Source organism: Rhinoraja longicauda, chromosome 21 (assembly GCF_053455715.1).
Source record: "Rhinoraja longicauda isolate Sanriku21f chromosome 21, sRhiLon1.1, whole genome shotgun sequence".
Lineage (NCBI taxonomy): Eukaryota > Metazoa > Chordata > Chondrichthyes > Rajiformes > Arhynchobatidae > Rhinoraja > Rhinoraja longicauda.
The window spans coordinates 19,432,158-19,444,246 of record NC_135973.1 but is presented as its reverse complement, the minus strand read 5'-3'; the positions used below and the strand labels follow the sequence as shown (position 1 = coordinate 19,444,246).

Below are 12,089 nucleotides of genomic sequence, written 5' to 3'. Positions count from 1 at the left end.
TTTGAGGAAGGACGTCCTTGCTATTGAGGCAGTGCAGTGTAGGTTCAAGAGGTTAATCTCTGGGATGGAAACACTGTTATATGAGGAAAGATTGGAAAGACTGGGCTTGTATTCACTGAGAGGGGATCTTATAGAGACGTATAAAATTATAAAAGGACTGGACAAGCTAGATGCAGGAAAAATGTTCCCAATGTTGGGGGAGTCCAGAACCAGGGGCCACAGTCTAAGAATAAAGGTGTGGCCATTTAAAACTGAGGCGAGTAGAAACTTCTTCACCCAGAGAGTTGTGAATTTGTGGAATTCTCTGTCATGGAAGGCAGTGGAGGCCAATTCACTGAATTAATTTAAAAGAGTTAGATAGAGCTCTAGGGGCTAGTGGAATCAAGGGATATGGGGGAAAGGCAGACACAGTTACTGATTGTAGATGATCAGCCATGATCACAATGAATGGCAGTGCTGGCTCGAAGGGCCAAATGGCCTCCTCCTGCACCTATTTTCTATGTTTCTATGTAACTTAGTGGGTCAGGCAGTGTCTCTGGGGAATGTGGAGAGGTGATGTTTCGGGTAAGGACCCTTCTTCAGACCCAACCCAAAACATCACCTATCCACGTTCTCCAGAGATGCTGCCTGACCCGCTGAGTTACTCCAGCATTTTGTGTTTCATGATTGCAGCATTTGCAGTTCCTTGTGTCTCCATCTCCACCACTCGAGGTAGTTCCAGGCAGATCGCAAGTGGAACCCAAACAACGTGCCCCTGAAGCCAGGGGTAGCACGGCTCACTAAAACTCTAGCACAGGAAAGTAAAGGGCAAAAATCTGCAGACGTTGGAAGCAGAAAGTGCTGGAAACACCCGGCAAGTCAAGCAGCATCTGTCTCCAACTTGCAATCCCCAACAGATCATCTGCAACCAACCCGCACCAGCACATCACTTGCCCCCACCCGTGTCATTCACTCTTCCGTGGCCTCCTTTCCATCACATGAATCCCTTTGTCCCCTCCACCTCACCCACCTCTGTAACTCAGGGCATGTTTGCGTATGCTCAGCTCTGATGGAATGGTACTGATCTGAACCCGAACTATTCCTCTCTCCACAGATGCCGCACAACGTGAGCATTTCTACCATTTTCTGGTCTTATCACTGTAGACTAAAGACTGCCGTACCCGGCTGATGAATGAAGACTGGGAAGAGGGCCAGGGAGACTTGCACCGACTCTTGAAGGGACTGGTAGCAGATCTGGCGGGATTTGGTCACCTCCCCAGACACGTTCTCCACGATGTACCTCAGGATGCTCAGCGTGTCTTGCACAATTGCTTTTGCTGAAACACACAGGGATAATTTATACAATTAAATAAATGCGGAATAGTTACATCCTAGAAACTCAGCTGGAACCACTGCCGAATGTTCACCAATGCCTCAAAAGAAAAGGAGCATTTAACATGTTTAAATTTCCTTTTACAGGATCTGGGCCACTAGCAAGGCCAGCATCTTCCGCCCAGCCTGGTGCTAGCAGCCTCTCTGGGCAGAGGTTGGTGGTGGACTCTGAAGCTCCACTGCCTGCCTGTACCCTCATGCCCAAGGCAATTAATCAGTGCCAGGCTGTGATAAGGCACAGCCCAAGTTCAAGGTTACTCACGGCACCAGAAATCTTGCACTCCAGCATAACAAGGTGCTTCCTGTTTCCGATTCATCCTGTTGCTATTAAAGATTTGAACATGTTTCCTCAATGGGTTTGCTGTTTACAGGAAGGAACTTGTGTAGTTCTCGACACAGCGCACTGTTCAAGCAGTAGGGCAGAAATTGCTGCAGCAATTAAATCCAGCAGCTGCCAGCATGTGCAGGAGAGGTGCAGGGATATACTCACTGGCCCCCAGAGCCACTTTGCTTTGCGACAGTCCCGCGGTGTCCTTCAGTTGCCGATACTCTCTGGTGAGGGTGGAGATTAGGTTGGCATGATTGGTAGAACGGCCAGCCCACTGCTGCTCATTCTCAGGGAGGTTTGGCCACGGTAACAGCAACATGTTGGACAAGGCCCGACACACCAGTACTTTACCCTGGGGGGGGGGGGGGGGGGGGGGGGAGCACAACATCAACCCAGTTACACACATACACACAGGCAGCAGAGGTGACTCATCTCCCCACAATCCTCACATCATAACCAGAAACCAAATCAACAGTAACAGGTAGGGCTGCTGTCTCACAGCACCAGAGACCTCGGGTGCTGTCATTGTGCAGTCTACATGCTCTCCCTATAACCGTGCGAGTTCCCTGCGGGTACTCTGGTTTCCTCCCACATCCCAAAGACGTGTAGGTGTGTTGGTTAATTGGCCATCTGTAAATTCCCCCAGTGTGCAGGGAGTGGATGTGAAAGTAGGATAACATAGAATTAGTGTGTAAATGAGTGATCGGTGGTTGGTGTGGACCCGATGGGTCAAAGGGCCTGTTTCCAAGGTGTATCTCTGAACTGAATAAGTACATTTTGCAGACACAAAAAGCTGGAGTAAGTCAGCGGGACAAACAGCATCTCTGGAGAGAAGAATGGGTGACGTTTCGGGTCAAGACCCTTCTTCAGACTGATGTCAGGGGAGTGGGCAGGACAGAGATAGAATGTAGTCAGAGACAGTAAGACTGATGGAAGAACTGGGAAGGGGGAGGAGATGGAGAGAAAGGGAAAGCAAGGGCTATTTGAAGTTAGAGAAGTCAATGTTCATACCACTGGGGTGTAAGCTACCCAAGCGAAATATGAGGTGTTGTTCCTCCAATTTGCGCTGGGCCTCACTCAGACAATGGAGGCCCAGAACAGAAAGGTCAGATTGTGAATGGGAGGGGGAGTTAAAATGCTGAGCAACCGGGAGATCAGGTAGGTTAAGGCAGACTGAGCGGAGGTGTTCAGCGAAACGATCGCTGAGCCTGTGCTTGGTCTCGCCGATGTACAGAAGTTCACACCTGGAACAGCAGATACAGTGGATGAGGTTGGAGGAGGTGCAAGTGAACCCCCGTCTCACCTGGAAAGACTGTCGGGGTCCTTGGATGGAGTCGAGGGGGAGGTAAAGGGACAGGTGTCACATCTCCTGCGGTTGCAGGGGAAAGTACCTGGGGAGGGGGTGGTTTGGGTGGGAAGAGACGAGTTGACCAGGGAATTGTGGAGGGAACGGTCTCTGGGGAAAGCAGAAAGGGGTGGAGATGGGAAGATGTGGCCAGTAGTGTGATCCCATTGGCAAAAAAGTTGGAGAAATATATGCTGTATGCAACGGCTGATGAGGTGGAAGGTGAAGACAAGGGGGGATTCTGTCCTTGTTACGAATTGGGGGGGGGGGGGAGGGGGAGCAAGAGCGGAGCTGTGGGTTATCGAGGAGACCCTAGTGAGAGTCTCATCTTTCATGGAGGGGAACCCCCGTTTCCTAAAGAATGAGGACATCTCCAATGACCTGGTATGGAAAACCTCATCCTGGACGCAGATGCAGCGTAGACAGAGGAAATGGGAGCAGAGGATAGAGTCTTTAGAGAAAGCAGGGTGGGAAGAAGTGTAGACATGGGAGTCAGTGGGTTTGTAATAGATTTGTGAATAGTCTGTCTCCTGTGATGGAGACAGCGAGATCTAGAAACGGTAGGGAGATGTCGGAGATGGTCCAAGTGAATTTGAGTGCAGGATGGAAATTAGTCATGAAGTTGATGAAGTCAGTGAGTTCTGCATGGGTGCAGGAGGTAGCACCAATGCAGTCGTCAATGTAGAAGAGGTAGAGTTCGGGGATAGGGCCAGAGTACGCCTGGAACAGTGGCTGTTCGACGTACCCTACAAAGAGCCAGGCATTGTTCTTTCCTACACAAATACATTTTGTATTCAGATAGCCAAGGTTATATCCTGAAGTTTACAAACAGCTGTGCAGAGCAGTTAGGAACCTTTCTGACTGATAGCATCTTTTATCAGTGACATGCCTCAGTGAGCAGTTTTGATTGCCCCAAGATCTGCCAATTCATTCTGAGCAGCTCGTCAGATTCTCCCACCTACCTCTTGGGGGAGCTGGCGAGCAGAGCCGTCGGTGATCCTGTCGAAGATTTTCTGCACAGCTCGTATCCTGACCAGAAAGACGGGCCGTACGGTAGTGGCCAACGACAGCAGCAGATGGCATGCTGAGAGCAGCAGCTTCTCTGGCACCTGCCGAGACAACTCAATGTGAAACACAAGGCATTCCGGCTCATTCCCCTCACCGCCCCACTCAACAAGGCAACCTCACGCAGTCTTGCACTGCTGTACGAGTTCTCAATATCCACTCCAGCGACACAATTCAAATTCCACAATGGCAGCAAGGGAAATTTAACTTTCAGTAATTACATTAAAAAAATTGCAATAAAAAAAAATCTAATCTTATTAACAGTAGCCCTGAAAGTGTTGGTTCATTGAGTACTTGCTTTGTGTGTTGTCAGAGATCAGTGAAGCTGCTGACATACCTTTGAGCTGATGAGGGGAGCAGTGGCCTCCATAGCGGTGGAGATGAGAGAGACAAATTGCTCCGGGTTTTGCCGCTGAACCTCGCTGTAAAACTGAGCCAGCCAGTGGGAGTAGGCCTGCAACGCGGCCAGTGACTGGGCATGGCTGCAAGACAAGAAGTAGTTCAACAAGGATTTGTAAAGCAGATTTATGATGGGCCCCAACTCCACTCCGAGTCCACACGGGCCCTGGGTGAAGGCAGCCCAGAGACTTCCATCCTGACCTGTCCTTCATCATACGTGCAAGTCGACACAACCCTGTGCTCACTCGGGAACACGGGTGGTTCAGTGGGCAGGTCGAGTCCCATTGTAGAGACAGACCACAGTGGGGGCTTCAAGTAATGAGCTGTTGCGGCACTGCCAGAAGAGCCATCGTCAACCCAAGGTCAGAGCAATGAAGCATGGAAACAGCCCTTTGTGCCAACCATCAAACACCCACTTTCACACTCATCCTCTCCTGATCAGTTTTATCCCCCCCACATTCCCATCAGTTGTTCGTCCCCAAAATTATATAATTCATCCCACACGCATGTGGTTTACAGCGGCCAATTAACCCACACTTCTTTGGGATGTGGGAGGAAACCAGAAACCCGAGAGCAAAAGAAGAAGTTACTGTTAATCTGTTCTAGAAATGTCAATTGAACAAATAAATACTTGGCCAACAAAGCAGGGTGAGTTTGCTCATCACCCTTTAGTCACAGGGAGACATGCAGATTCCATACAGACAGCACCAGAGATCAGGATTGAACCCATGTCTCTGGAGCTGTGAGGTAACAGCATGAATAGTTGTGTCTGTGCAGACAGAATGCAAACTCACCCTGCTTTGATGGCTAAGTATTTATTTGTTCAATCGGCATTGAGAACAGATTAACTGTGACTTTATATTGCTCAGCACGATTTTCCTATATGATTGGTTACCAAGATTTCCGCATTGTAGCAAACTATGGGTTGTAGAGCCCTTGGGCCAGACACCCTGTGGCCATGAAAGGTAGGATCATTGATCCTGCTTCACCATACATTCAGGTTACGGCGAACGTTCTGCCTCAACACGTTCCTGCCAGCCTGAAACCAACACCGTCCCCAACGAGGAGGAAATCACACTGGACTGAGTAACTGGGCAGGTTGTCCAGGCGTACTCTCTATGGTGCACTGAGTTGGCATGGACTGGCAAAGAGGCAATCTTTTGCTGGACAGTTATTGTCAACGGGTTTTCAAATTAAAGTTTTCAGTAACTGTCTGCTGAGTGGACACAACCCTATTCAATCAGGCAAATCCATTGCTAAGTGCAGGACAAAGCCAAGCAGCAGCACATTTTTGATCAGTTTAGCTTCTTTCCATTGGTATGTCAGGGCATGACCAGGAGTGTGCCATTTTGTCCATCCTTGACATCAACATACAAAACAGATTTAGCCGACAGGATCTACTGTGTACTCACACATCAATCAAATCTGGCTTCAGCACAGATGGCACTGCTGTTTCCATATCGTACAGCTTGATTTGGGACCCATACGACGTCACTTCCACTAGCCTGAGAAATCAGCAATAAATGTACACATGTTAGAACACATTGAACATTCACACATTTGGAGCAGGACTGCAATAAAAAAGAAATGTATGTGTAGCAGTAAAGGGATAGTTCTAAACAGGGAGGGACTGTCTGCAATTCTCAAGCGAACCCCCTGATTAGAGACTAGGCTTGCATTCCCTACAGAGCAGAAGACTGAGGGTGTAAGGAATGTATAGAAATTTATAGTAAAGTTGGATTCTTTCTCTTCTGGTCAAGAAAAACAGCTGAAGACATCAAAATCAGAGCCAGGCCTGTGAGGAGAGACAGTATGAAACCCATTGACAATTTGGTTTTAGCATGAATACAGTCCAGGCTGCACAAGGTTTCGGTGACCGAACTCCATGGGTGAAACACTCAGTTAGCGGAGAGTAAAAAATATGTTGTTATTCTGGCTCATCATCAAGAGGATTTTTAAAGTGGCACAAACAAAACTTGAGAGTTGAAAATTCAATTGTAAATAAATCAATGGCATCATTTAATAAAGTCATAACTGAAAATGCTCAGCAGGTCGGGTACCATCAATGGAGATACCATCAATGGAGAGAGAAACTGTGAAGATGTTTCAGGTTTTTGACCTTTAATGTCTTGTACCATTAATTGTTTCTCCCTCAATAGCCACCAGCAGTGGCTGCCTCGTCAACAGTCTGCCTGTCTTTTCTTCTTTTTGTTATTTTTAGTATGTGTTAAAAGTATGTATGAGAGTTCCATGGTTTGTTTTACGTGGGGGTTGGGGGAAACTTTTTTTTCCAATCTCTTACCTCGACGGAGATAAGATTTTTTTTCATATCGTATCTCCGTCCCCACTGCGTCCTAACATCGTGGAGTTGGCCGCCTTTTCTGGAGACAGACGGGCACTCCAAGCTGCAGGAGTCTGCGGGGCTTTAACATCGCGGAGCTTGTGATCCTTTTGCCAGGGATGGAAGCTCCAACCGCAGGGCCTGTGGACTGCGTGAAGCCCACGGTCTCTGGTGAGAAGAGGCCGACTTGGGAGCTCCATGCCGCGGAGAGTTTCAACCACCTCGATGCGGGCTTCGATCTTCGGCTGCGGGGGCTTTGATCACCCCGACTGCGGATGGTTTGACTGCCCCGACCGCGGGAGAACAAAGAGGAAGTAGATTGAACTTTATTGCCTTCCATCACAATGAGGAATGTGGAATCCACTGTGATGGATGTTTATGTTGACTTTTATGTGGTTGTGTGCCTTGTTGCTTTTCACTTAGTATGGTTGTACGGTAACTCAAATTTCACTGTACCTTGGTACATGTGACAATAAACTGACCTTGAGACCTTGAAATTCTTACTAGCTGTATTTGCTAAACATTGTTGTTTTTTTCCAAATTTGCAACAGCTTTTAAAATGAAATAGGCAGCACACAAGATCTCATTGATCTTGTAACACTCAGCTAGCAGTTTAAATAGGTCTTACCTTTCCACTATTCTGAGCGCATCATTAAACCTGCCAGCAAATACGTCCCCAATAAAATACTCCGCCAGGCGACCACTGGTCTGAAGGAGTGAGCTGAGATCACGTAAAGAACAATGCAAACGGCGGCAGTCATTCTCTGCTGTGATATTCAGTCTGTGAACTAAAGAACAATGCATCTGTGATGAAATGCCAAGGCACATGTTAAACCATTGTGCATATACATCAGTCCAAGCAAGGGGAAAGCCCTGCACCCTTGCCATCACTATAGCCAGTGCCACAACGTGCAACCCCCCCAATTGCTACAGCCAGCATGCACTGTGATACCTCCTCATTAATACCGCCAGTGTCACACTAACAACTAATCTCAGTTGAATCCACTACCCGAGTCACCAGGTCCTTGTGAGGAGATACTGATGACATTCCCATCTTGCCAATACAACCATTCACACCCTTTGATTTATCCCCCACTTACTGGTGTAACCGGTGATGGACTGTGACAAGGTGTGCAGGCAAAATAAATCCAAATTGGTGGTAGGAAGACAAGGACTGTGGTAGAGATTGGAAGATAGATACAAAATGCTGGAGTAACTCAGCGGGTCAGGCATCTCTGGAGAAAATAGGTGACGTTTCAGGTCGCAGCCCTATGTTCAGACGGTCAAGACTGGAAGTCTGTAACCAATGGTGTATCTTGAAAGTAGACACAAAATGCTGAGTAACTCAGCGGGACAGGCAGCATCTTGGGAGAGAAGGAATGGTGAAGTCTCGACCTGAAACGTCACCCATTCCTTTTCTCCAGAGATGCTGCCTGTCCCACTGAGTAACTCCAGCATTTTGTGTCTACCTTCGATTTAAACCAGCATCTGCAGTTCTTTCCAACACCAATGGTGTATTGCTGGGATCACTGCTTGGACCATTGTTTATCAAAATGACTTGGATGAGAATGCAGCCAGACAGATTAGTAAACGTACTGACAACACAAAAATGATTGGAGTAGATGACAACGAAGGAGGTTGTGAAAGGATAGAGGCGACATAGATCAGTTTGAAAGTTGGGCAGAGCAGTGGCAGTTGGCATTTAATCCAATCATGCAGGAGATAATGCAATTTTGGGATGATAAATACTAACAAGACATGCACAGTAAATGGTAGGGATCTCAGGAGTGCTGGTGTACAGAGGGGCCTTGGGGTATAAGCTCATAAGTGGAGCTTTAAAGCATAGAAACAGGATCTTTGGCCCAATTTGGTTGTGCTGACCAATTGGCCTGCTGGGCTAGTCCCAATAGCGCTCTAAATCCTTCCTATCCATATATCCAACCATCGTTTAAAAGTCATAATTGTATTAATTTCTATAGCTTTGCCTGGCAGTTCATTCCGGATATGGACTACCATCCTAGTGAAAAGGTTGTTCCTGAGATCCCTCTTAAATCTCTCCCTTCTCACCGTAAGCCTTATCCCTCTAGTTTTAGAATCCTCAATCCTGGCAAAAAGAGACTGGTCACTTTCTCCATGCCCCTCATGATCTTATGCATCATAATAAAGTCACCTCCTACAATCCAAAGAAAAAATCCCAGTCTATCCAACCCCTTGCTATAACTCAAGTCCCCAAGCTCAGTTAACATCCTGGTGAAACTCTTCTGCACCCTTTCCCATTTAATGATGTCCTTTCTATAGCTGAGCACCAAACCTGCACGCACTATTCCAAGTCTAAGCTCACCAACGACTACACAGGTAGATCGGGCAGTAATGAGAGCATTCAGCATGCTTGCCCTCAGGACACTGAATATATTCCCGATCGCCCAATCTACCTCATTGCGGTCGGTCCCTGCACTTTTTTTAAATCTACACTTTCTCTGTAACTGTAATACTATGTTCTGAACTGTTTCCTTTCTCTTTTTGCACTTCCTGTTGTAGTCATGTATGGTTTGATACTACTCGTGTGGTATGCATTTGCACTATATCTCAGTACATGCGACAATAATACTAAACCAAACCAAAATAAGAGTTGGGATGTCATGTTGCAGCTGTACCAAATTTTGATCAGACTGTGCACAGTTCTGGTCACCACACTACATGAAGGAGGGTGTAGCATCAGAGAAAATGCAGAAAACAATCACCACAGTACTGCCAGCAAAGGTGGCTGTAGCCATAAGGACAGATTGTAAAGGATAGGTTTATGCTCACTCGAATGTACAAGGCTGAGGTGTATAAAATGATGAGGGGAGTAATAAAGGTAGATAGCCAGAGTCTTTTTCACAATGTAAGAGTTTAAAACTAGAGGGTATACTTTTAAAATAGAAGGGGATAAATTTAAAGGATATCTGAGGGGTGTGTTTTCACAAAGAGGGTGGTGTGAATATGAAATGAGCTTCCAGAAGAGATGGTAGAGATAGATAGAATTACAACATTTAAAAAGGGTTTGGGCTGGTACATAGATAAGGAGTAGAGGGATATGGGTCTAATGCAGGAAATTAGATTGGTGTAGACAGGCACTATGCTAGGCATGGATGAGTTGAGCCAAAGAGCCACTACTGTGCTAAAAAAACTCCATGCCTCTGTCTCGAATGCTATTGGTGTGCTTATATTGCATCAATTCCCCTTAATCAGCGTAACCACAGCTCATCTGCAAATCTACCTAGAACCGATGCAAGATTAGAACACGTTTCTCTAAGAGTGCTTGTATTTCAACTCCTTTTATATTCACTTGCACAAATTGTGACAAATTTAACATCACTTTTTAACAAATCAGCTTCTTGCAGCAATAAATAGCACAACGAACCACAGGTGCTGGTCTGCAAAAAAAAGAGATAAAGTGCTGGAGTAACTCAGTAGGTCAGGCAGCATCTCTGGAGAACATGTATAGGTAACGTTTCAGGTTGGGACCATTCTCAGCGGCCCAGGCAGCATCCCTGGAGAACATGGATAGACGACGTTTCGGGTGAAGAACTGTCCTGAACAGAAACGTCATCGATTCACGTTCTCCATGAACGCTGCCTGACCTGCTGATTTACTCCAGCATTTTCTCTCTTTTTCTTGCAGCATTAACATTTTAATAGCATTTTATCATTCTAGTGATTACAAGTGATATCTTCATATTTACAGATGTTTCCTACACAAGCCAATACCAATGTTGCAGTTGCATGTTCGCAGCAGTCCAGCCACTTACCTTGTCCAGTGGTTACAACAAACTGCTGCAAACCCAGGTAAACTTCAAGGTTATCCTGCAAGATGGGAAACTAGGGACAGAAAGCAAACAAGCAATGAAAGCAGCTCAACAATTATTGAGGAATTTTAGTACAAGTACAAAGTATTGCCCATTCTTAATCTTATTGCAGGGACTGTAGAGTGGCGAGTCAAGGGCCCTTTAACTGTGGAAAGTTAGTTTGATCCCTGTGACAAAGATGGGACAAAGAGACTGACCGACCCAGTAAGCCGACATCACCAATGCATAGTTAAACCTAGGCCAGTTTCAATCCCCTGGGTGACCAAGGCCCATTAGTCTGATAGACCTGATGCACAGGATGAAAAATGTTAACAATCATCAGACCCTGGGGACTTATCCAACTTTAGTTTAGTTTAGAGATACAGTTTGGAAACAGGCTCTTTGAGGCCCACAGAGTCCACGCCACACACTAATTCATTTTTACACACTAGGGACAATTTACAGAAGCCAATCAACCTGCACGTTTTTGAAGTGTGGGAGGAAACCCATGCGGGTTCATGGGGGAACATGCAAACTCCACGCAGACAGCACCTACGGTCAGGATTGTACCCGGGTCTCTGGTGCTGTGAGGCAGTGGCTCTATCCACTCACTGAGGTCTACAAAGGATTTGAGGGGTAGGCACAAGAGCTAGAATGTGGTGGCACAGCCAAGACTTTAATGAATGCCAATGCAGGCTTCAAGGACCATTGACCTATTTCTGCTCTGGTTTACAACTTGTGGGGTGGTCCCAACCCGGAGGGTGTAGGGAGTGGGGCTCTGTCTGGCCAGCACAGGGAGTACCGTGGGTTGGTGTGTTAATGCAATATTCTGCAATGCTACTTACAATTGTAGAAAAGGCGTGGGATGGGAGAAGCTCCATCACTTTGGCCACCACCTCCAAGCTCTGCCGCAGGTAGCGCTGCCACTCAGTCTGTTGCTGCAAGGAAAGGATATAGATGCTGAACTTCCTCAGAACCCGCAGGCAGCCTCAACAGGGTATGGGAGCTTCATGTGCAAACGAGCTCCCTCATTTCCTGCCACAGTGACTACATTAAGCATACTGCTGACTCTTGTACACTAATCAGGAAACACACTGCAGAATTCTACTGAACAAAAAAGACAAAGTGCTGGAGTAACTCAGCAGACCAGGCAGCATCTCTGGCAAACATGGATAGGCATAATTTTATGTTGGGGTCCTTCTTCAGATCAGAAACATCACCTCTCCATATTCTCCACAGACACTGCCTGACCCGCTGTTACTCCAGCACGGTTTGTTTTTTGTAAACTAGCACCTGCAGTTCCGTGTGCCGACATGCTACTAACCAAGCCTACTATTGTTAATGTGGCTGCAGGTCCTATTTTCTGGGAGGAATTAAGAATGACACAGGCAAGAGTGTTGGAATATTAAGTCAA

General features: G+C 46.7%; 1 protein-coding gene across 3 annotated transcripts in view; it reads right to left on the bottom strand.

Annotated features, from left to right (window-relative positions):
- xpo6 (exportin 6) overlaps positions 1–12,089 on the bottom strand; it is an 83,832-nt gene that overhangs the window by 16,822 nt on the left and 54,921 nt on the right. For 2 of the 3 annotated variants that reach the window (XM_078417969.1, XM_078417971.1), the window contains 8 exons: positions 11,521–11,613; positions 10,640–10,709; positions 7,478–7,637; positions 5,921–6,013; positions 4,447–4,591; positions 4,007–4,153; positions 1,862–2,051; positions 1,161–1,316 (listed from right to left, as the gene is read on the bottom strand). In XM_078417969.1, the coding sequence (XP_078274095.1) occupies positions 1,161–1,316; positions 1,862–2,051; positions 4,007–4,153; positions 4,447–4,591; positions 5,921–6,013; positions 7,478–7,637; positions 10,640–10,709; positions 11,521–11,613 (1,054 nt within the window). The remainder of the gene's footprint in view (positions 1–1,160; positions 1,317–1,861; positions 2,052–4,006; positions 4,154–4,446; positions 4,592–5,920; positions 6,014–7,477; positions 7,638–10,639; positions 10,710–11,520; positions 11,614–12,089) is intronic. The other variant, XM_078417970.1, reaches the window with a different exon arrangement.